Here is a 26,219-nt window from a genome sequence, read left to right as displayed (position 1 = left end):
CTGAGAGAGAGAAGAGGAGGAGAGATAAACAGACAGAGAGAGAGGAGAGGAGGAGAGATAAACAGACTGAGAGAGAGGAGAGGAGGAGAGATAAACAGACTGAGAGAGAGAAGGAGAGGAGGAGAGATAAACAGACTGAGAGAGAGGAGAGGAGGAGAGATAAACAGACTGAGAGAGAAGGAGAGGAGGAGAGATAAACAGACTGAGAGAGAGGAGAGGAGGAGAGATAAACAGACTGAGAGAGAGGAGAGGAGGAGAGATAAACAGACTGAGAGAGAGAAGGAGAGGAGGAGAGATAAACAGACTGAGAGAGAGGAGAGGAGGAGGAGAGAAACAGACAGAGAGAGAAGGAGAGGAGGAGAGATAAACAGACTGAGAGAGAGGAGGAGAGGAGGAGAGATAAACAGACTGAGAGAGAAGGAGAGGAGGAGAGATAAACAGACTGAGAGAGAGGAGAGGAGGAGGAGAGAAACAGACTGAGAGAGAGAAGGAGAGGAGGAGAGATAAACAGACTGAGAGAGAGGAGAGGAGGAGAGATAAACAGACTGAGAGAGAGAAGGAGAGGAGGAGAGATAAACAGACTGAGAGAGAGAGTAGAGGAGGAGAGATAAACAGACTGAGAGAGAGGAGAGGAGGAGCGATAAACAGACTGAGAGAGAGAAGGAGAGGAGGAGAGATAAACAGACTGAGAGAGAGAAGGAGAGGAGAGAAACAGACAGAGAGAGGAGAGGAGGAGAGATAAACAGACTGAGAGAGAGAAGGAGAGGAGGAGAGATAAACAGACTGAGAGAGAGGAGAGGAGGAGAGATAAACAGACTGAGAGAGAGGAGAGGAGGAGAGATAAACAGACTGAGAGAGAGGAGAGGAGGAGAGATAAACAGACTGAGAGAGAGAAGGAGAGGAGGAGAGATAAACAGACTGAGAGAGAGAGGAGAGGAGGAGAGATAAACAGACAGAGAGAGAAGGAGAGGAGGAGAGATAAACAGACAGAGAGAGAGAGGAGAGGAGGAGAGATAAACAGACAGAGAGAGGAGAGGAGGAGAGATAAACAGACTGAGAGAGAGGAGAGGAGGAGAGATAAACAGACAGAGAGAGGAGAGATAAACAGACTGAGAGAGGAGAGGAGGAGAGATAAACAGACTGAGAGAGAGGAGAGGAGGAGAGATAAACAGACAGAGAGAGAGAAGGAGAGGGAAAAAGAGAGAGTCCAGGCCTTACATAACACCACTCTTTTAGTTAGAGTTCCTTTGAGGTTTTAAGTGGGAGTCTCTCAGCATCACAGCATCACAGACTTCCAGAGCTTCTGGATGAACAGAACCAACAGGGGGAATACTTTTGGCCGCATACCCAGGATGGGAGCCCTTAACTGGGCCAGCTTGACTCTGAACACAGCCTCCTGTCCCACCATTGTCCCTTCAAACTTTAACCAGTTGTTTCTCTCTACATTTCTCTCCTTCCATTTCCATTTGATTCCTTTATTAAAACTGAGAAGAAGATGTCCATTTTGAGGCAGTTAATTGTTCTGGGGGGGTTTTCAGTCCGAGTTTTATGACACGTATTTTTCCTTTGGAAATCCTCCTGGTATGGTTAAACTGAAAGCATACTCTTTTACAGTTGTTCTGCTATGATTAGATTCTTTTTGGTGTTAATTCTTGCATATAATATTGTCATCTCTATGACAGTATTTCATCTCCCATAAGGATTTCCCCACGTGCTGATCTGAGACGTTGATGCTTGTGTTTTTGTAACGGCTGCTATAAACGTCTGATCATCGTCACAGATGGACATTTCTCTGGATCTCATAAAGAGAGAGCGAGAGAGAGGGTGAGAGAGAGGGGGGGAGACAGAGAGGGTGCGAGAGAGAGAGAGGGAGACAGAGAGAGAGAATGAGAGAGGAAGAAAGAGAGGGGAGAGACAGAGAGAGAGAGAGAGAGAGGGGGGGTGAGAGAGGGAGGGTGAGAGAGAGAGGGGGGAGACAGAGGAAGAGAGAGGGGGAGACAGAGAGACAGAGAGGGGGGAGATGGTTTTTGTAAAATTGACTCTTTGTAGTCATAGATACCAGCTCAGCCCAGCACCCCAGAGCACACCATAAACCACACACACACACACACACACACACACACACACACACACACACACACACACACTGAGAGAGAGAAGGAGAGGAGGAGAGATAAACAGATAAACAGACAGAGAGAGAGAAAGAGAGGGAAAAAGAGTCCAGGCCTTACATAACACCACTCTTTTAGTTCCTTTGAGGTTTTAATTGGGAGTCTCTCAGCATCACAGACTTCCAGAGCTTCTGGATGAACAGAACCAACACACACACACACACACACACACCTACTCGGTCTCCTCTCCTCACCCGGCATCTTATAATTTGTTTACAATCATTTGACTTTTCAAAAGGTCAGTAGAGACGAGGGCGTTTAAAACTCAGTTTGTTTTCCAACCTGCGACCAAGAAGCTGCCTGCCTGCAGAGATCCCTACATGCACGCTCGCCCTCGGTCGCCACAGCGACGGACGCACACGTTTAGCCAGACGCTCCATCAAAAGCAGCGCTCGACTGCGTTGTCATAACAAGATGAATCACTGTCTCCTTTTCAACAAATGTAGGTTTGCATCCCAAATCTCAATCTATTCACTATATAGTACAGGGCCCATAGGGTGCCATTTTGGGACAATGTCTCCTTTTCAACACACTTAAGTCTTCTCACATTCATTTTCTTCCAAAGTCGGCGAATTAGTCGGTAAAGTTTAAACTTTTATCTCTTTGGAGTTTTGTTTGCTTGGCAAACATAGAGGAGGAGGTTAGATTCCGGGAGAGGGGAGACACATTTCGAGGGTTAGAAAGCCTGTAATTATTTATCTTTTGAAGTGCTCGTCCGCTTATCTTCTGTGAAGTTCCTGTTGACTCTGACTCTGCAAATTCTACAATGTTTGTGTTTTGTTAACTTTGAGGAAGTAGGATTTTGCTGGCTAAGCTTTTCCATCCACCTTGCCACAGTGGGGCTGTGCTCTGCTGGTGTCAAACTGACACACAAGCTGAGGATGAGTCTCAAATGGCACCCTATTCCCTATATAGTGCACTACTTCTGACCAGGGCCCATAGGGCTGTGGCTAAGAGTAGTGCACTATACAGAGAATAGGGTGGATTTTGGGACGCAACCGCAGTCAGGCTGACATTTTCTCAAGATAATATATACTGCTTACTTCCCCAATAGTTTCACTGCAGATTGTCCAGGTTCTCTCTAAGCCTCTTTCTAAAACCTCCGCTTGTTTCTAAAATCCCAAGCTCTTTGAAAAGCAAAGAAACCTTATGAAAAGTTGAAATCCTTTACCATTCCTCAGGGCGCTGCAAGGGATTTGAGTTCTATTGAATTTAACAATTGAACATGATGTTCTCAAAAGGAAAAGTTTAGCAGGAGAATCAGAGAGATTTTACTGGGTGTCTGTCATTTTATTTTATTTAACTAGGCAAGTCAGTTAAGAACAAATTCTTATTTACAATGACGGCCTACACCGGCCAAACCATCCCCAAACCCGGACGACGCTGGGCCAATTGTGCGCCGCCCTATGGGACTCCCGATCACGGCCGGTTGTGATACAGCCTGGGATCGAACCCGGGTCTGTAGTGACGCCTCTAGCACTGCGATGCAGTGCCTTAGACCCGCTGCGCCACTCGGTCTGTAGTGACGCCTCTAGCGCTGCGATGCAGTGCCTTAGACCGCTGCGCCACTCGGTCTGTAGTGACGCCTCTAGCGCTGCGATGCAGTGCCTTAGACCGCTGCTCCACTCGGTCTGTAGTGACGCCTCTAGCGCTGCGATGCAGTGCCTTAGACCGCTGCGCCACTCGTTCCCCAATTTCTTATTTTGGAACATTCCGTTATGCTGCAGTTTTGGAATATTTAAAATTTTCAGACTCAAACAATATGTATGAGGGACTAAAGGCAGCCGAAATCAGAAAGACAGGATTTAGGAGGATAGACTGTTACTTCTGGAAGAAGTCCATAATGCTGCCATATCAAAGGAGAGCTGTGTTATCCCGGAAGAGAAGCCATCTCATGCCAAACTAACACATTACGCAATGGCGTGCCCTCTGTGTCTCTCCACAGGCTGGCGTGAGGCCAGCTGGCTGTCCAAGGCGTCTTCACCACTCCGTAAGAGAGAGAGAGAGATGGAGGGAGGGAGAGAGAGAGATAAAAGGGAAATGGGGGAAGGAGGCTGGGGATGCTCTGCTGCACAGAGTTTTTTTATTGTCTGTGACACAGAGAGAACAGGGAAACAGCATCCTGCGAACCGAACCGCGCTCATGAGGATCTACAAAGGCTCTCCTGAAGGGCTCGAGAACTCTCTGGGGTGTCAGCTTCTTTATGTGAGATTTGTTTGGCTGGAACTCTGGGTGTGCGTTCCAAATGGAGGGGACCTATTCCCAATATAGGGGACCGGGGCCCATAGGGTCACAAGTAGTTAACTACATCGGGGGATAGGACGCAGCCTGGAGCTTTCACGGCTTCTCTAAGAGTTTTACTGCTGTGGCTGTTTCTCTGTGTGGTGGATGGTTCGTCTATTAAACGACCCTGTAAAGCCTAGCTGGGGTCAGCAGCTCTCTAGACGTCTCGTCTCGTTGAATCCCTCTTCACTTGGCCATTGGCCAGATTATGGTCTCTGTAAGGGAGGTCAGAGAGAAGGCTTTTTAAAAGGCCTGTGTTTAGACCTTATTTTTTTCAGAGCAATAGAAATGCAGCATAGATTCTAAATTAACTTTATATTTTCTCTTTTGGAACATTCAGTTATGCTGCAGTTTTGGAATATTTCTATTTTCACACTCAAACAATATCATGGAAAATCTGAACATACACATCTATCATGCCAAATTCCTATTTTGTGCCTGATATGATGTCAGAAGTGGGATCGTGTGAATTCCCAGTGATGCCATTTGGCCTCAGTGCTGCTACGGTGTAAAACAGAGCAGTTCTACACTGAAGACACCTGCAGGGCTGGAGGTCTGGTGGCTGGCTCCTGCCAGAGCAGTGCTACACTGAAGACACCTGCAGGGCTGGAGGTCTGGTGGCTGGCTCCTGCCAGAGCAGTGCTACACTGAAGACACCTGCAGGGCTGGAGGTCTGGTGGCTGGCCCCTGGAGGTCTGGTGGCTGGCTCCTGCCAGAGCAGTGCTACACTGAAGACACCTGCAGGGCTGGAGGTCTGGTGGCTGGCTCCTGCAGGGCTGGAGGTCTGGTGGCTGGCCCCTGGAGGGCTGGAGGTCTGGTGGCTGGCCCCTGCAGGGCTGGAGGTCTGATGGCTGGCTCCTGCCAGAGCAGTGCGACACTGAAGACAGATTTACAGATGACGAAACACTTTATTTACGTTTGCTGTCCGAGACAAAAGAAGATTTGAAATACAAAGAGGGAAACGGTGATTCCAGCAGGAATCTATTCTTTGCTGTAATCGTACATTTCTCTGACTTCCGGTGCGGTACACCTTACCCCTGGACAGCCAGCTCCGTTGGTGAGGAGATTGTCCTATTTCCTGTTCTTTCAGCCTTCAACATGACCTATCAATAGCACATGAATAAAGAGGTTGAAAGCATGTCGTCTAATACAGTGTATCTTTAAGAGAAGGTGGAATAGAGTCAGTCAGTCACTCAGACCACACTGCTGGGTTCCTTTTCCTCTGTCACTGAACAATCACAGTGAGTCTGGCCGCGTCCCCAAGTGGAACCCTATTCCCTTTATAGTGCACTACTTTTGACCAGAGCCCTAGAGTGAGGGAAAAAAAGTATTTGACCGCCTGCTGATTTTGTACGTTTGCCCACTGACAAAGAAATGATCAGTCTATAATTTTAATGGTAGGTTTATTTGAACAGTGAGAGACAGAATAACAACAAAAAAATCCAGAAAAACGCATGTCAAAATTGTTATAAATTGATTTGCAATTTCATGAGGGAAATAAGTATTTGACCCCCTCTCAATCAGAAAGATTTCTGGCTCCCAGGTGTCTTTTATACAGGTAACGAGCTGAGATTAGGAGCACACTCTTAAGGTTGGTGCAATTATACGCAAATGGAAGAAACACAAAAGAACTGTCAATCTCCCTCGGCCTGGGGCTCCATGCAAGATCTCACCTCGTGGAGTTGCAATGATCATGAGAACGGTGAGGAATCAGCCCAGAACTACACGGGAGGATCTTGTCAATGATCTCAAGGCATCTGGGACCATAGTCACCAAGAAAACAATTGGTAACACACTACGCCGTGAAGGACTGAAATCCTGCAGCACCCGCAAGGTCCCCCTGCTCAAGAAAGCACATATACAGGGCCGTTAGAAGTTTGCCAAAGAACATCTGAATGATTCAGAGGAGAACTGGGTGAAAGTGTTGTGGTCAGATGAGACCAAAATCGAGCTCTTTGGCATCAACTCAACTCGCCGTGTTTGGAGGAGGAGGAATGGTGCCTATGACCCCAAGAACACCATCCCCACCGTCAAACATGGAGGTGGAAACATTATGCTTTGGGGGTGTTTTTCTGCTAAGGGGACAGGACAACTTCACCGCATCAAAGGGACGATGGACGGGGCCATGTACCGTCAAATCTTGGGTGAGAACCTCCTTCCCACAGCCAGGGCATTGAAAATGGGTCGTGGATGGGTATTCCAGCATGACAATGACCCAAAACACACGGCCAAGGCAACAAAGGAGTGACTCAAGAAGAAGCACATTAAGGTCCTGGAGTGGCCTAGCCAGTCTCCAGACCTTAATCCCATAGAAAATCTGTGGAGGGAGCTGAAGGTTCGAGTTGCCAAACGTCAGCCTCGAAACCTTAATGACTTGGAGAAGATCTGCAAAGAGGAGTGGAACAAAATCCCTCCTGAGATGTGTGCAAACCTGGTGGCCAACTACAAGAAACGTCTGTCCTCTGTGATTGCCAACAAGGCATTTGCCACCAAGTACTAAGTCATGTTTTGCAGAGGGGTCAAATACTTATTTCCCTCATTAAAAATGCAAATCAATGTACAACATTTTTGACATGCGTTTTTCTGGATTTTTGTTGTTGTTATTCTGTCTCTCACTGTTCAAATAAACCTACCATTAAAATTATAGACTGATCATGTCTTTGTCAGTGGGCAAACGTACAAAATCAGCAGGGGATCAAATACTTTTTTTCCCTCACTGTATGGGCCCTAGTTAAAAGTAGTGCACTATGTAGGGAATAGGGTGCCATTCTCTGGTCTAAAGTAGTGCACTATATAGGGAATAGGGTGCCATTTGGGATGCAGTCCTACTAGCGTTTGTGGAGATGTAATTGTCAGATAGACCAATTGCTCAACTCACACAGCTCAGACAACAATGACAATTTGCTCTCCCAAAGCCAAGGCTTGTTGGAGAAGATCTGACTGTGGCTAAAGGTACCCTGAGGCAATTTCCTGTGTGGGTGTTTGTCTGTGCGTGCGTGTGTGTGTGTGTGTGTGTGTGTGTGTCTGTGCATGTGCAAGTGTGTGTTTGTGTGTGTGTTCTCTGTTTGGTCCAACCACCACCACCAGAACCCATTGTTTCCTGTAGGCTCGAGGCTGAGGAAATGGGTCTAATTCGGGTTTCAGCAGGGTCAGCTAACCAACTCTCCGCCCGAAGGAAAGAAGTATCTGCAGTGCAGCCATAGAACTAGAAGTCATTCTGCAGCCATAGAACTAGAAGTCATTCTGCAGCCATAGAACTAGAAGTCATTCTGCAGCCATAGAACTAGGAGTCATTCTGCAGCCATAGAACTAGAAGTCATTCTGCAGCCATAGAACTAGAAGTCATTCTGCAGCCATAGAACTAGAAGTCATTCTGCAGCTTTGCCTGCAGGATTTTCCACCACTGTCGACATCACGGGTTTCTCCCAGGAAACTATACACACAACAGTAGCAAAATGGCGGTAACTGTCTTGGTGTAGTTCCACTAGTTCATTTAGTGGATACCTCGCATGATGTCTCTAGTCTTCCCCCCCTCACCTCTACCTCCCTGCTTGCTCATTGGACAAGTAACCATCTTACTCTAGTGCCTCCAGTTAAAATAGTGGCCTCCCGGCAGAATGTGCACACACTGACAGGTTGACCGTCTACCCCCTCCACTGTTAACCCCATCAGCAGCGCAGACGTCTCCACAATAACACAAAGCAGTCCCTGGCTTCCACACATTAACATTCACAACATACCCGGGCCACAGAGATGTGACTCTTTCAGAGCAGGCAGACATGACATCTCTACTGTCTCTCCTGTCTCTCCTCTGACAGATAGATAGACACAGGAAGCACCTGCAGAATTACAATAGGGCTGAGTTTGCAATTTGACAGGTAAAGAGCTGCAATAATGAAAGGCAGTGCTGTGGTTTTGTCAGCTGAGATGAGGAGGTAATGTGGTTTTCTGTGGAGTGAAACTGTTGAGCAGAATACAAGATGGAGTGGAGTACAGGAGAGGGAAGGAGAGGAGAGGGGAGTGGAGGGGAGGGAGGGAAGGAGAGGAGAGGAGAGGAGAGGAGAGGAGAGGAGAGGAGAGGAGAGGAGAGGAGAGGAGAGGAGAGGAGAGGAGAGGAGAGGAGAGGAGAGGAGAGGGAGAGAGGGTGGGGAGTACAGGGGAGGGAAGTTGTTTACTCAAAACAGATATCCTTCATCCCTTCCTGTGAGGCACTCAGCCCAACCATATTTTAGACTGATACGCTTTTCATCAACTTTAAAGGCTGCATTTACACAGGCAGCCCAATTCTGAGATTTCTTCCACTAATTGCTCTTTTGACCAATCACATCAGATCTTTTCACATCAGATCTTTGTCATAGCTGATCAGATTGGTCAAAAGACCAGTTAGTGAAAAAAATATCAGAATTGGGCTGCCTGTGTAAATGCAACCAAAGAAATGAATGAGATGCCATTTTCATAACTTGGTTTTGTTAATTGTATAAGGCTGTGGTTTTGTCTCTGTCTCTCTCTCTCTCTCTCTCTCTCTCTCTCTGTCTCTGTCTCTGTCTCTGTCTCTGTCTCTGTCTCTGTCTCTGTCTCTCTCTCTCTCTCTCTCTCTCTCTCTCTCTCTCTCTCTCTCTCTCTCTCTCTCTCTCTCTCTCTCTCTCTCTCTCTCTCTCTCTCTCTCTCTCTCTCTCTCTCTCTCTCTCTCTCTCTCTCTCTCTCTCTCTCTCTCTCTCTCTCTCTCTCTTTCATCCTTTCTTTCTCTGTTCTTAGCTCCGTCCAGTAGGAAACCTGGGGACGCTCTCATCATTTCCGACATCAAGAAGGGCAGCGTGGCTCACAGGTAAATACATCAATCAATCAATCAACCTGCTCACAGGTAAATACATCAATCAACCTGCTCACAGGTAAATACATCAATCAATCAACCTGCTCACAGGTATATACATCAATCAATCAATCAATCAACCTGCTCACAGGTAAATACATCAATCAATCAACCAACCTGCTCACAGGTAAATTATCTGAAACATACAACATGCACCACATCAGAACTGTTGTCTCAGTGTTGAACTCCACACCACTACACTATGAATGTTCCTCTGCACACCACTACACTATGAATGTTCCTCTGCACACCACTACACTAAACTACACTATGGAAGAGTCACATATACAGTCCCAGTAAAAAGTTTGGACACACATATTCATTCCAGAGTCTTTATTTTTACTATTTTCTACATTGTAGAATAATCGTGAAGACATCAAAACTATGAAATAACACATATGGAGTCATGTAGTAACCAAAAAAGTGTTAAACAAATCAAAATATATTTTATATTTGAGATTCTTCGAAGTAGCCACCCTTTGTCTTGATGACAGCTTTGCACACACTTGGCATTCTCTCAACCAGCTTCACCTGGAATGCTTTTCCAACAGTGTTGAAGGACTTCCCACATATGCTGAGCACTTGTTGGCTGCTATTCCTTCACTCTGCTGTCCAACTCATCCCAAACCATCTCAATTGGGTTGAGGTCGGGGGATTGTGGAGGCCAGGTCATCTGATGCAGCACTCCATCACTCTCCTTGGTCTAATAGCCCTTACACAGCCTGGAGGTGTGTTTTGGGTCATTGTCCTGTTGAAAAACAAATGATAGTCCCACTAAGCGCAAAACCAGATGGGATGGCGTATCACTGCAGAATGCTGTGGTAGCCATGCTGGTTAAGTGTGCCTTGAATTCGAAATAAATCACAGACAGTGTCACCAGCAAAGCACCCCCACACCATCACACCTCCTCCTCCATGCTTCACGGTGGGAACCACACATGCAGAGATCATCCGTTCACCTACTCTGCGTCTCACAAAGACACGGAACCAAAAATCTCAAATTTGGACTCATCAGACAAAAGGACAGATTTCCACCGGTCTAATGTTCATTGCTCGTGTTTCTTGGCCCAAGCAAGTCTCTTCTTATTATTAGTGTCCTTTAGTAGTGGTTTCTTTGCAGCAATTCGACCATGAAGGCCTGATTCACGCAGTCTCCTCTGAACAAGTATTTATTTGGGCTGCAGTCTGAGGTGCAGTTAACTCTAATGAACTTATCCTCTGCAGCAGAGGTAACTCTGGGTCTTCCTTTCCTGTGGCGGTCCTCATGAGAGCCAGTTTCATCATAGCACTTGATGGTTTTTGCGACTGCACTTGAAGAAACTTTCAAGGTTATAGAAATGTTCCGTATTGACTGACCTTCATGTCTTAAAGTAATGATGGACTGTCGTTTCTCTTTGCTTATTTGAGCTGTTCTTGCCATAATATGGACTTGGTCTTTTACCAAATAGGGCTATCTTCTGTGTACCCCCACTACCTTGTCACAACACAACTGATTGGCTCAAATGCATTAAATAGGAAAGAAATTCCACAAATAAACTTTTAACAAGGCACACCTGTTACTTGAAATGCATTCCAGGTGACTACCTCATGAAGCTGGTTGAGAGAATGCCAAGAGTGTGCAAAGCTGTCATCAAGGCAAATGTTGGCTACTTTGAAGAATCTCAAATATAAAATATATTTTCATTTGTTTAACACTTTTTTGGTTACTACATGATTCCATATGTGTTATTCCATAGTTTTGATGTCTTCACTATTATTCTACAATGAATAGAAAATAGTAAAAATAAAGAAAAACCCTGGAAAGTGTAGGTGTGTCCAAGCTTTTGACTGGTCCTGTAAATATTTCTATCTCTGTAGTAAAGTATATTGTGTTTGATGCAGTGCAGTGGATTGTAATCAGGGTTTTATGACCAGGCTCTGGGCTCACTCAGCTTCTGGGGCTAGAAGGGGGATGAGACTGTGCATAAGCTCATCTGCGTAATTCCACTTTTCTAGATCAATACAGATAATGTATTGTTCTGTGGCCAACCTCCGTGCTCCGTGGTATGATGTTCAGTGGCCAGGTTCCGTGCTCTGTGGTATGATGTTCAGTGGCCAAGCTCCGTGCTCGGTGGTACGATCCCCAGGGGACCATTACCCCACATAGTAAAACTCTGATTGCACCGCCAACTGAAGTGGGCCAGCTTGACGAGTGATTCGCTAGCTAACTAACGGACGGTGTCATCTCGTTGTGCGAGGCAGCGGATAGAACGCTTTTCAGTTAAATCCCCCAAAGTGGAAACGGATCGTGAAACGTCTGGTCACTACTTTATACTGAGAGAGGGAATTTTCAGCTGAGGGAGGGGGGCAGGGGGCAGGGGGGCAGGGGGGCAGGGGAGTAGCAGTAGCTATGAGTTGTGTGGAGCACACAAATACACACACACAGACACACACACAGACACACACACAGACACACACTACAGACACACACTACAGACATATATGTAGTTTAAACCCATTCTACTGTTCTGTGTCCTCTGGAGTACAAGTCTCTGTGTTTACATCCAGGCCCGTCACCTAGGCGACGGAGCATTCTGTTTACCACCAGGGCTCTAACTAATTAGCCCACATTCTCTCTCTACCCTCGTTTTTTCCAGGCCTTACGCAACTAACACATACTCATTCAAGGGTTTTTATTTATTTTTACATTGTAGAATAATAGTGAAGACATCAAAATTATGAAATGTTTACATTTTACATTTAAATCATTTTGCAGACGCTCTTATCCAGAGTGACTTACAAATAACACATATGGAATCATGTAGTAACCAAAAAAGTGTTAAACAAATGAAAATATATTTTGTATTTGAGATTCTTCGAAGTAGCCACCCTTTGCCTTGATGACAGCTTTGCACACTCTTGGCATTCTCTCAACCAGCTTCATGAGGTAGTCACCTGGAATGCATTTCAATTAACAGGTGTGCCTTCTTAAAAGTTAATTTGTGGAATTTCTTTCCTTCTTAATGCGTTTGAGCCAATCAGTTGTGTTGTGACAAGGTAGGGGGGCTATACAGAAGATAGCCCTATTTGGTAAAAGACCAAGTTCATATTATGTCAAGAACAGCTCAAATAAGCAGAGAGAAACGACAGTCCATCATTACTTTAAGACATGGAGGTCAGTCAATGCTTCACAGAGTTCAAGTCACAGACACATCTCAACATCAACTGTTCAGAGGGGACTGTGTGAATCAGGCCTTCATGGTCGAATCGCTGCAAATAAACCACTACTAAAGGACACCAATAAGAAGAAGAGACCTGCTTGGGCCAAGAAACACGAGCAATGGACATTAGACCGGTGGAAATTTGTCTTTTGGTCTGGAGTCCAAATTGGAGATTTTTGGTTCCAACCGCCGTGTCTTTGTGAGACACGGTGTGGATGAACGGATGATCTCTGCATGTGTAGTTCCCACCGTAAAGCATGGAGGAGGAGGTATTATGGTGTGGGGGTGCTTTGCTGGTGACACTGTCTGTGATTTATTTAGAATTCAAGGCACACTTAACCAGCATGGCTACCATAGCATTCTGCAGCGATACGCCATCCCATCTGGTTTGGGCTTAGTGGGACTATCTTTTTTTTTGGAACAGGACAATGACCCAACACACCTCCAGGCTGTGTGAGGGCTATTTTACCAAGAAGGAGAGTGATGGAGTGCTGCATCAGATGACCTGGCCTCCACAATACCCCGACCTCAACCCAATTGAGATGGTTTGGGATGAGTCGGACGGCAGAGTGAAGGAAATGCAGCCAACATGTGCTCAGCATATGTGGGAACTCCTTCAAGACTGTTGGAAAAGCATTCCAGGTGAATCTGGTTGAGAGAACGCCAAAAGTGTGCAAAGCTGTCATCAAGGCAAAAGGTGGCTATTTGAAGAATCTCAAATATAAAATATATTTTGATTTGTTTAACACTTTTTTGGTTACTACATGATTCCATATGTGTTCTTTCATAGTTTTGATGTCTTCACTATTATTCTACAATGTAGAAAATAGTAAAAAATTAAGAAAAACCATTGAATGAGTAGGTGTGTCCAAACTATTGACTGATACTGTATGTTTACCTTGGCTGTGGCCCAAATGGCACCTATTCCCTATGAGCCCTGGTCAAAAATAGTGCACTATATAGAGAAAAGGGGGCCATTTGGGCCATTTAATTATGCTGAACGGAAGATGAGGGGAATTGGGTTATGCACTGATCAGTGATTCTGATTCTCTCCCCAAAGCACCCAGTCCTATTGTATCAGGGTATTAGTTACCTCTGCCAAGGAGACAGAGGAAAGCAGTGGGAGCACCCAGTCCTATTGTATCAGGGTATTAGTTACCTCTGCCAAGGAGACAGAGGAAAGCAGTGGGGAGTTAGGATGTGATTCTAGCTTTACATTCTGCTTCTGTAGTAGAGTGTTGTTCTACATCTGTGTTGCTTGCTGTTTGGGGTTTTAGGCTGGGTTTGTAAAAAGGGCTTTGTAAATAAATTTGATTGATTGATATTTACGGTAATAAACCTTTTACTATGCTCTTGTACTAGGGTATTTACCATAGTGATGACCTAGCTTTCAGATAAATTGGGCAGGTTTTGTCCCTTATACCTTTCAGGATTTAGGCATTTTGGACATTAGTAAAAAAAAAAAAAAACAGAGATTATTGGTCATTATAATAATGGGTTTCTTTCTCTGGATTACAATGGAATATTCATGTTGTTCCAGAATGAGGAATGAGGACAACAGTATTCTGTATTCTACCTCTGTGTCGTTATAGTGAAGGGAGGGAGGGGAGCCAACTGATGACTGCCTGGGTGCATCCCAAATGGCACCCTATTCCCTATGTAGTGCACTACGTTTGATCAAAACCCTATGTTCCCTGGTCAACAGTAGTGCACTACACAGGGAATAGGGTGCCATTTGGGATGCAGACCTTGTTATTGATGCTCCACATTCACCTCACTGCATTCAGCTGAATTTGGCCCATTTCAGCAGCTTGCCTCTGTCAGGGCTCCTGTTAATAGGTCTCTGTGAGTCTCATTTCAGCAGCTTGCCTCTGTCAGGGCTCCTGTTAATAGGTCTCTGTGAGTCTCATTTCAGCAGCTTGCCTCTGTCAGGGCTCCTGTTAATAGGTCTCTGTGAGTCTCATTTCAGCAGCTTGCCTCTGTCAGGGCTCCTGTTAATAGGTTTCTGTGAGTCTCATTTCAGCAGCTTGCCTCGGTCAGGGCTCCTGTTAATGGGTCTCTGTGAGTCCCATTTCAGCAGCTTGCCTCTGTCAGGGCTCCTGTTAATAGGTCTCTGTGAGTCTCATTTCAGCAGCTTGCCTCTGTCAGGGCTCCTGTTAATAGGTCCTTGTGAGTCTAATTTCAGCAGCTTGCCTCTGTCAGGGCTCCTGTTAATGGGTCTCTGTGAGTCTCATTTCAGCAGCTTGCCTCTGTCAGGGCTCCTGTTAATAGGTTTCTGTGAGTCCCATTTCAGCAGCTTGCCTCTGTCAGGGCTCCTGTTAATAGGTCTCTGTGAGTCTCATTTCAGCAGCTTGCCTCGGTCAGGGCTCCTGTTAATAGGTCTCTGTGAGTCCCATTTCAGCAGCTTGCCTCTGTCAGGGCTCCTGTTAATAGGTCTCTGTGAGTCTCATTTCAGCAGCTTGCCTCTCTATGTGTGTGTCTCTGACAGAGTTTAAAATGCATTACATCTGCATATCAGTCTATTCTATGGGGGAAAGAACTTCTGCATTATGATTCTGGCTGTGTATTGATGAGAGTATGACTGTGTACAGGTATGTGGATGCATGATGAATAATGGATGTTTCCACACAAGATCATTTAGATCAATGTTTGTGGTGTGACAGAACAGCATGTTAGCACACTGAAGTGGTGTGTAACCAGTCTTACTATATGAACATCTGAGCACATTTACACATAGAATAGTACATTCTGTAGAATAGAGAATTGAAGCCAGTCCCCTCCACCGCTAAAGCCGGGTCTCTGGCTTTCTCTTCCCAGGACTGGCACCCTAGAGCTGGGGGACAAGCTGCTGGCCATCGATAACATCCGCCTGGACAACTGTTCCATGGAAGACGCTGTTCAGATTCTCCAGCAGTGTGAAGAACTGGTCAAGCTCAAGATCCGCAAGGACGAGGACAACTCAGGTAGTGCGTACACACTGGACACACACACACACACACACACACACACTGGACACACACACACACACTGGACACACACACACACACACACACACACACACACACACACACACACACACACACACACACACACACACACACACACACGCACACACACACGCACACACACTGGACACACGGACACACACACACACACACACACACACACACACACACACGAACTCACTCATCAATACACATACAGATCATTAGAGGTGTGTGTGTCACGGGTGGTAGCAGTGTGACTTCCTCCAGAACACACACAGATGGGTCTGCAGCCCAGTTCAGTTCAGATCATCTGTCAGGGCTCGTGCCAAATAAATCCACTTCCTCATCTCAATGAGCACCGCTGTTGACCCTGGACAGTCCTCTAATACTCTCATTCTCATCTAATACTCATCTAATACTCTCTGGTAGTCAAAACCACTGTACCAACCTCTCTGGGAGTCAAAACCACTGTACCAACCTCTCTGGTAGTCAAAACCACTGTACCAACCTCTCTGGGAGTCAAAACCACTGTACCAACCTCTCTGGTAGTCAAAACCACTGTACCAACCTCTCTGGTAGTCAAAACCACTGTACCAACCTCTCTGGGAGTCAAAACCACTGTACCAACCTCTCTGGTAGTCAAAACCACTGTACCAACCTCTCTGGGAGTCAAAACCACTGTACCAACCTCTCTGGTAGTCAAAACCACTGTACCAACCTCTCTGGTAGTCAAAACCACTGTACCAACCTCTCTGGTAGTCAAAACCACTTTACCAACCTCTCTGGTAGTCAAAACCACTGTACCAACCTCTCTGGTAGTCAAAACCACTATACCAACCTCTCTGGTAGTCAAAACCACTGTACCAACCTCTCTGGTAGTCAAAACCACTGTACCAACCTCTCTGGTAGTCAAAACCACTGTACCAACCTCTCTGGTAGTCAAAACCACTATACCAACCTCTCTGGTAGTCAAAACCACTGTACCAACCTCTCTGGTAGTCAAAACCACTGTACCAACCTCTCTGGTAGTCAAAACCACTGTACCAACCTCTCTGGTAGTCAAAACTACTGTACCAACCTCTCTGGTAGTCAAAACCACTATACCAACCTCTCTGGTAGTCAAAACCACTGTACCAACCTCTCTGGTAGTCAAAACCACTATACCAACCTCTCTGGTAGTCAAAACCACTGTACCAACCTCTCTGGTAGTCAAAACCACTTTACCAACCTCTCTGGTAGTCAAAACCACTGTACCAACCTCTCTGGTAGTCAAAACCACTATACCAACCTCTCTGGTAGTCAAAACCACTGTACCAACCTCTCTGGTAGTCAAAACCACTGTACCAACCTCTCTGGTAGTCAAAACCACTTTACCAACCTCTCTGGTAGTCAAAACCACTGTACCAACCTCTCTGGTAGTCAAAACCACTATACCAACCTCTCTGGTAGTCAAAACCACTGTACCAACCTCTCTGGTAGTCAAAACCACTGTCCTTGTTAGATATAATTCACCTGACCTAAAACAAAACACCCAATCTAACCCATCTCTATAGTCCTATGATCTAATTATCCATACACATGTTCCTTCCATTTCCAGGAAATGGTATACATGAATCATTTATCAAATGTAGCAACACAAATTTCAAAAAATGTTCAGCTTCAATTGTGAGTTGTATTCAATTATTCATTCCACCCAGTCTCACTGACTGAATGATGGAGTTGATGAACTCAGTATGTTGGGAAGTATGACAGAACAGCACATGGATACGGAGCCAACCCCCTATGGACTTCACTGATACTAACTGATACTAAATAAGAATGAGTAGAATTAGAATGTAGAATTAGAACTAAAACAGGATGGCTGGGTTTACACAGGCAGCCCAATTCAGTTTTTTTTCTTCTCACTAATTAGCCTTTTGACCAATCAGATCAGCGCTGAAAATATCTGATGTGAAAAGATCTGATCTGATTGATCAAAAAGACGAATTAGTGGAAAGAAGATCAGAATTGGGCTGTCTGTGTAAACCCAGCCAACTAAAGATAGCACTGTCCTTCCCACTACTCCATTTTCTAAAAGAGTCTTCCCAGTTGACACCCAAACTACTGCAATGCAGCAGGAGACCCCACGGCCAATCATCACAGAGCTATTATTCTGTATGCAAATGACGCTTAAATTAGTATAATTGTACCAATTAAAATGCTCTGTTTGATCAATCAGACCATTAAAAACCAACGCACCAAATTCCGCCCCTGGGGGGACGAGAACCAATCGGCTCACAGCGGGTGCAGAATCAAACATCAGAAATCCATATTTACCCATTCATCTATTTACACGAGTCCCAAATGACATCCTATTCCCTTTATAGTGGCCCTATGGGCCCCAGGTCAAAAGTAGTGCACTATAAAGGGAAAAGGGTGCCATTTGGGATGCAATCCATGTGTTTGTTTTGTTCCTGTAATTATTTGTTTGAACTCGGAACTAAATATTTCTACTTGAAGTTGTAACGGAACAGAGATCGTCCGTTTTATTCACTGTTATGACTAATGCGGTCAGAGTGTTTAAACAACAGACACAGACATACACACACATCCTCAAAGAGTTTCCCATATTAATGTGTTGCAGGCAGCATGTATCTGTCACTTTAGATGTGTGTCTCCTCTTGGGTCCCTCTACCACCCATAGTCACTGGGAGGAGAGTTAAGTACAATGTTTATTCTCCTGGCTCTCCTCACCACCCATAGTCACTGGGAGGAGAGTTAAGTACAATGTTTATTCTCCTGGCTCCCCTCACCACCCATAGTCACTGGGAGGAGAGTTAAGTACAATGTTTATTCTCCTGGCTCCCCTCACCACCCATAGTCACTGGGAGGAGAGTTAAGTACAATGTTTATTCTCCTGGCTCCCCTCACCACCCATAGTCACTGGGAGGAGAGTTAAGTAAAATGTTTATTCTCCTGGCTCCCCTCACCACCCATAGTCACTGGGAGGAGAGTTAAGTACAATGTTTATTCTCCTGGCTCTCCTCACCACCCATAGTCACTGGGAGGAGAGTTAAGTACAATGTTTATTCTCCTGGCTCCCCTCACCACCCATAGTCACTGGGAGGAGAGTTAAGTAAAATGTTTATTCTCCTGGCTCCCCTCACCACCCATAGTCACTGGGAGGAGAGTTAAGTACAATGTTTATTCTCCTGGCTCCCCTCACCACCCATAGTCACTGGGAGGAGAGTTAAGTACAATGTTTATTCTCCTGGCTCCCCTCACCACCCATAGTCACTGGGAGGAGAGAAGTATAATGTTTATTCTCCTCTAAGACGAATGAACTAGAGTCAGTCTATGTGTGTCATGCTATGCATGTTAGAGCTGTTCTGAGAACTGTGTTATCCTTGCTCACCCACTTTAGGGACTGGTAGGTCTTTCTCTGGTGGGAGAGACAGAGAGCGAGAGAGAGCGAGAGAGAGCGAGAGAGAGCGAGAGAGAGCGAGAGAGAGCGAGAGAGAGCGAGAGAGAGCGAGAGAGAGCGAGACACACATATTTCCCTCAGATTACAGCGATCCACAAAGAATTCGAAAACAAACCCAATTTTGATAAACTCCCTTATCTACTGGGTGAAATACCACAGTGTGCCATCACAGCTGCAATATTTGTGACCTGTTGCCACAAGAAAAGGGCAACCAGTGAAGAACAAACACAATTGTAAATACAACCCATATTTATGTTTATTTATTTTCCCATTTGTACTTTAACTATTTGCACATTGTTACAACACTGTATATAGACATAATATGACATTTGAAATGTCTTTATTCTTTTGGAACTTCTGAGTGTAATGTTTACTGTTAATATTAATTGTTTATTTCACTTTTGTTTACTATCTACTTCACTTGCTTTGGCAATGTTAACATACGTTTCCCATGCCAATAAAGCCCTTAAATGGAATTGAAATTGAAATTGAATTGAGAGAGAGAGAGAGACTCTCTCTCCCATCTCTACCTACCTACTGATGTTCCTATAAGACAATCTCTCTCTCCCATCTCTACCTACCTACTGATGTTCCTATAAGACAATCTCTCTCTTTCTCCCATCTCTACCTAACAGGCCTGGTAAGCTTTCAACAGAGGAAAAAGGATCATCATATGTTATATTAACTGATATTAAACTCTCTTAGTAGCATTGAAAAACATGAATTAGTAAAACCAAGTAGGGATGGTGGATTTATTCAGACGCTCACCCGGTTCTTCCTCTTCAAAGAGTCTCCAGCTCTCAGCAGCTGCTCTGATCTGATCTGTATGTGTTATGGAAACTGTAGCGTAGCCCCTCGGAGTTTCAAATTAGCAGTTGATCTTTTAACGCTCCTCGTCTGATGGAGTGGAACTCACAGGTGGTATGCCCTCTTAACACGGAGAGATAATTATCCTTCTCTCTCTCTCTCTCTCTCTCTCTCTCTCTCTCTCTCTCTCTCAACCCTGGTCCTGGCCAGGGCTGTGCTTGTCACGGCTCAGGGACAGCATGGGGACAGAGTTGTAAAGCTAAGGGACGGAGGTATACACCGTGTTCTGTTGTCCTGTGTTCCAGACGAACAGGAGCTGTCTGGATCCATCATCTACACAGTGGAGCTGAAGAGGTACGGAGGCCCACTGGGGATCACCATCTCAGGCACAGAGGAGCCCTTTGACCCCATCGTCATCTCCAGCCTCACCAAGGGAGGACTAGCCGAGAGGTGAGAGAGCTAGGGGAATGGGGGTGTGGGTAGCTGGCAGAGACAGGGGACAGGGTGGAAGATGACAGACAGGGCAGGATGGGAAATGAGGTGAGAGTCAGTCAATGTTTTCTGGAGGAAGGAATGTCCTGAGATACCTGACCTGAGTTTTTGGCAGCCATTACTCCACATGTTTTTCTCTCTGTCTGTGGCTCCTGTCATCTCTAACCATACTGATCTGTCATCTCTAACCGTACTGATCTGTCATCTCTAACCGTACTGATCTGTCATCTCTAACCATACTGATCTGTCATCTCTAACCGTACTGATCTGTCATCTCTAACCATACTGATCTGTCATCTCTAACCGTACTGATCTGTCATCTCTAACCGTACTGATCTGTCATCTCTAACCGTACTGATCTGTCATCTCTAACCGTACTGATCTGTCATCTCTAACCGTACTGATCTGTCATCTCTAACCTTACTGATCTGTCATCTCTAACCGTACTGATCTGTCATCTCTAACCGTACTGATCTGTCATCTCTAACCGTACTGATCTGTCATCTCTAACCGTACTGATCTGTCATCTCTAACCGTACTGATCTGTCATCTCTAACCATAGTGATCTGATTATCCTGTCATCTCTAACCATAGTGATCTGATTATCCTGTCATCTCTAACCATAGAGATCTGATTATCCTGTCATCTCTAACCATACTGATCTAATTATCCTGTCATCTTTAACCATAGTGATCTGATTATCCTGTCATCTCTAACCATAGTGATCTGATTATCCTGTCATCTTTAACCATAGTGATCTGATTATCCTGTCATCTTTAACTATAGTGATCTGATTATCCTGTAATCTCTAACCATAGTGATCTGATTATCCTGTCATCTCTAACCATACTGATCTGTCATCTCTAACCATAGTGATCTGATTAACCTGTCATCTCTAACCATAGTGATCTGATTATCCTGTAATCTCTAACCATAGTGATCTGATTATCCTGTCATCTCTAACCATAGTGATCTGATTATCCTGTCATCTCTAACCATAGAGGTCTGATTAGAAGCAGCGCCAAGGTCGGCCTCACAAAGTCTCCATGACCTCTTCACTCACTCAGACTGACACAAGGCATTCTGCACAGTGTCTCCCAGACTCCAAGCAGACAGTTTCTCTCTCTCTCTCTTTCTCTATCCTTTGCTTTCTCTCCCTCCCTCTCTCTCTCTCTCTCTGCCTCTCTCTCTCTCTGTGGTCTGGGGAGAACTGACTGACTGAAACCCGGGGGAGGCTTGGATAGCTCAGGCAGACGCCAGACCAGATGGTCTGAGGACAGAAAATGTGCTTGGCTCAGTAGGATAAAGAGTTGAGGTTTCTGGGGACACTAATCTGACAGATCTTTTACACTCTCTTTGCACACAGACCTTTTCTCCTGGGTCATGTTCAGTAGGGTACACTGTAGCCAAATAATGTGCAACTTCCTATTGGTAGTACATCCCCGTTTTCACAACGTTTGCTCCCTAATGAACACAACCCTGGTGTTTCTCTGTGTATAGGACGGGAGCGATCCACATCGGGGACAGGATCCTAGCCATCAACAGTAACAGCCTGAAGGGTAAACCACTGAGTGAAGCCATTCACCTGCTGCAGATGGCTGGAGAGTCTGTCACCCTGAAGATCAAGAAACAGGGAGAACGTGAGTAGAGGACACACAGTACACAGTACACAGTTGTGGTCCTCTGTAGCTCAGCTGGTAGAGCACGGCGCTTGTAACGCCAAGGTAGTGGGTTCGATCCCCGGGACCACCCATACACAAAAATGTATGCACGCATGACTGTAAGTCGCTTTGGATAAAAGCGTCTGCTAAATGGCATATTATTTTATTATTACAGTACACAGTACACACCCAGAGGTCAAGGACCATGCACAGAGTACACATGTAGCTCGCCAGCTTGTAGGACTAAAAAACTGAAATGAGTTAGCATTTTCTACCTCTGGTTCGTTCAGCCATTCCTATTGGGGGGAAATGAATGGGGAAATAATGGAGTTTTGGGATAAACGCTGAAAATAAGGTCAGAGGTTAACACAGGCTTAGGAGATCTTATAAGTTTTGTTCTATGTGATAATATCAGTCAGGTAACATGCCCTTTATGGACTATGATGGCTTCATGTGCTTGTTTTGATTATTACATAAATGCTTCAAAATTCACAAACAGTGACGTTAGCTGATGAAGATTATCTCATAGAGCAAAACGTATAAGGTCTCCTAAGCCTGTGTTAACCACAGACCATATTTTCAGCGTTTATCCAAAAACCATTCAAAACCATTTATTTCCCCATAGGCTTTGGCCAACGAGCCATGGCAGAGTTAACCTCCCTTAGTGGCTACAAAAAATATACCATTACTATTACATAGTACAACCAGAACCCTCACTGGGGTCAAAGAGCGTCACACCGTACACATGACATAGTACAACCAGAGCCCTCGCTGGGGTCAAAGAGCGTCACACCGTACACATGACATAGTACAACCAGAGCCCTCGCTGGGGTCAAAGAGCGTCACACCGTACACATGACATAGTACAACCAGAGCCCTCGCTGGGGTCAAAGAGCGTCACACCGGACACATGACATAGTACAACCAGAGCCCTCGCTGGGGTCAAAGACCGTCACACCGTACACATGACATAGTACAACCAGAGCCCTCACTGGGGTCAAAGAGCGTCACACCGTACACATGACATAGTACAACCAGAGCACTCACTGGGGTCAAAGAGCGTCACACCGTACACATGACATAGTACAACCAGAGCCCTCGCTGGGGTCAAAGAGCGTCACACCGTACACATGACATAGTACAACCAGAGCCCTCGCTGGGGTCAAAGACCGTCACACCGTACACATGACATAGTACAACCAGAGCCCTCACTGGGGTCAAAGAGCGTCACACCGTACACATGACATAGTACAACCAGAGCACTCACTGGGGTCAAAGAGCGTCACACCGTACACATGACATAGTACAACCAGAGCCCTCGCTGGGGTCAAAGACCGTCACACCGTACACATGACATAGTACAACCAGAGCCCTCACTGGGGTCAAAGAGCGTCACACCGTACACATGACATAGTACAACCAGAGCCCTCGCTGGGGTCAAAGACCGTCACACCGTACACATGACATAGTACAACCAGAGCCCTCACTGGGGTCAAAGACCGTCACACCGTACACATGACATAGTACAACCAGAGCCCTCACTGGGGTCAAAGAGCGTCACACCGTACACATGACATAGTACAACCAGAGCCCTCGCTGGGGTCAAGGTTCAGGTAACACGCTGTACATTATAGGGAAGCTACATAAGAATAGGATATACCTTAATCGACCTGTCAATGCAATCTACACACTAAATATTAGTTATCTATACTGTGCTGTACTGCACCACACACACACACTGTGTACTATACACACACACACACACACCTAAACACACACACACACACACACCTAAACACACACACACACACACACCTAAACACACACACACACACACCTAAACACACACACACACACACCTAAACACACACACACACACACCTAAACACACACACACACACACACCTAAACACACACACACACACACCTAAACACACACACACACACACCTAAACACACACACACACACACACACCTAAACACACACACACACACACACCTAAACACACACACACACACACACACACCTAAACACACACACACACCTAAACACACACACACACACACACACCTAAACACACACACACACACACACCTAAACACACACACACACACACCTAAACACACACACAAACACACACACCTAAACACACACACACACACCTAAACACACACACACACACACCTAAACACACACACACACACACCTAAACACACACACACACACACACACCTAAACACACACACACACATACACTTAAACACACACACACACATACACCTAAACACACACACACACACACCTAAACACACACACACACATACACCTAAACACACACACACACATACACCTAAACACACACACACACACACACCTAAACACACACACACACACACACCTAAACACACACACACACACACACACCTAAACACACACACACACACACCTAAACATACACACACAAACACACTCGTGCACACACCTTTTTGCAGTGGATGAAATAGTGTTTCAGCACTATCACCCTAGTGCCAGAACCCTTGTTCGGTTGGGTTAGGCCGCCAAAATGATTCAATAAATAGAATTTACAGCAGATATGGTTCCATTACAGAAGACAATTTGCTCATATCTTGAGCTGTGCATTCAGTGCCTGCTTATTTCTGCTGAATTAGAGTGAGATTGATTGACTTAGAAGTTGGCTGGAAACAGCTGTGTGGGAAAAATAACAGATTGCATGATAATATATTCCTGTGCTCATCTCTTTCCCTCTCTGACTCTCTCTCTCACACTACACCTCCCATTCTCTCACTGTCACCACCCTTTCTTTCTTTCTTTCTTTCTTTCTTTCTTTCTTTCTTTCTTTCTTTCTTTCATTCTTTCTTTCTTTCTTTCTTTCTTTCTTTCTTTCTTTCTTTCTTTCTTTCATTCTTTCTTTCTTTCTTTCTTTCTTTCTTTCTTTCTTTCATTCATTCTTTCATTCTTTCTTTCTTTCTTTCTTTCTTTCTTTCTTTCTTTCTTTCTTTCTTTCTTTCTTTCTTTCTTTCTTTCATTCATTCTTTCATTCTTTCTTTCTTTCTTTCTTTCTCCTCTTTCCCCCCTAGTGGCCAGTCCCAAGCAGCCGTCGGTGTCTGGTCGTCTCAGTGATGTGATGCTGAGTGACGTGGAGGACGAGGCAGGGTTAGGGGGTCTGGGAGGCCAGGCAGAGAGCCAGAAACCTGGGAAGCTCTCTGACCTCTACTCCACCACCATCCCCTCTGTGGACTCAGCCGTGGAGTCCTGGGACGGCTCAGCCATAGATAACACCTTCAACACCCAGGGTGAGAGGGAAGTGTGTGTGCGTGACAGACAGACAGAATGGGAGGCTCAGCCATAGATAACACCTTCAACACCCAGGGTGAGAGGGAAGTGTGTGTGTGACAGACAGACAGACAGACAGAATGGGAGGCTCACATCTTTTCACTACCACCAGTGTAACAAAAACACAATACGAATAAAACAAACCATTACTGTCCATCACCATAGCAACATCCACAGCAGTTGTCCAAAACAATAGACTTTAGAGTACAAAATAATACAATTTACGTGTAAATACATAAATAGGTACTGTAAATGCAAATGGAATATAATGTATAAAGCAAATATAACTAGCAAAGACATTGGCTTTCTGTAGCACACCAGTAATTATACAACGGGTGGGTCTAATCCTGGATGCTGATTGGTTAAAACCGCATTCCAGCCGGTGTCTATTCCACAAGTTGCCACTGGCTAAATCTATGACGTTAAAATGCCTATTTACTCTGTTCCATCTGGCTGAGCAATCCACTGTCTCATCAGTTCTGCCAGGCAAGTTATAAACTTGATCTCCACTGTAAAAACCATCTCGACATCTCCCATTTCTTTCAGATTAGCATTTGGTTTTCAACAGCAGAGATTTGTAATAACCTTGATGTCTGTCTCTCCGACATTTGCACCATTGTTTCAATATTGAAATTCGATCTCGAGCTGTCCTATGGTAATGAACGCGTCGGGAGTCGGCTTTTCTCAGCCAGTCGAAATCATGAATCAGCATCATTTTTATGGATATTTACAATGAAATGTCAATAGAAAACACGAAGTGCAGCTAGTTTGCAGTCTTTCCAGCTTCAGTTTGAGGTGATTGTGTTAGCTGTGTAGTTGGATAGCTCCTCTGAACAACAGTTTACTGACAAGAGAGCACATTTTCTATGCCAGGCGAAAACGCAAATCATTAGCTCATTGCTAGCAAGCAAGGGATAAGAACATTGCCAGT

At 45.2% G+C, this 26,219-nt stretch overlaps 1 protein-coding gene across 1 annotated transcript in view; it reads left to right on the top strand.

The window, feature by feature from the left end:
• Positions 1-25,248, top strand: part of LOC311119757 (glutamate receptor-interacting protein 1-like) — a gene marked incomplete at both ends in the record, with an annotated part of 50,717 nt that extends 25,469 nt beyond the window's left edge. Inside the window, 5 exon segments of the mRNA XM_084194415.1 lie at positions 9,210-9,279; positions 15,341-15,486; positions 20,086-20,230; positions 21,773-21,912; positions 25,033-25,248. Coding sequence (XP_084050541.1) covers positions 9,210-9,279; positions 15,341-15,486; positions 20,086-20,230; positions 21,773-21,912; positions 25,033-25,248 — 717 coding nt within the window.
• Between the last annotated feature and the right edge of the window lie 971 nt (positions 25,249-26,219).

The sequence above is a fragment of the Coregonus lavaretus genome, assembly GCF_964263955.1.
Source record: "Coregonus lavaretus genome assembly, contig: HAP1_SCAFFOLD_3969, whole genome shotgun sequence".
Classification (NCBI taxonomy): Eukaryota; Metazoa; Chordata; class Actinopteri; order Salmoniformes; family Salmonidae; genus Coregonus; species Coregonus lavaretus.
This window is presented reverse-complemented; position numbering and strand designations above follow the sequence as displayed.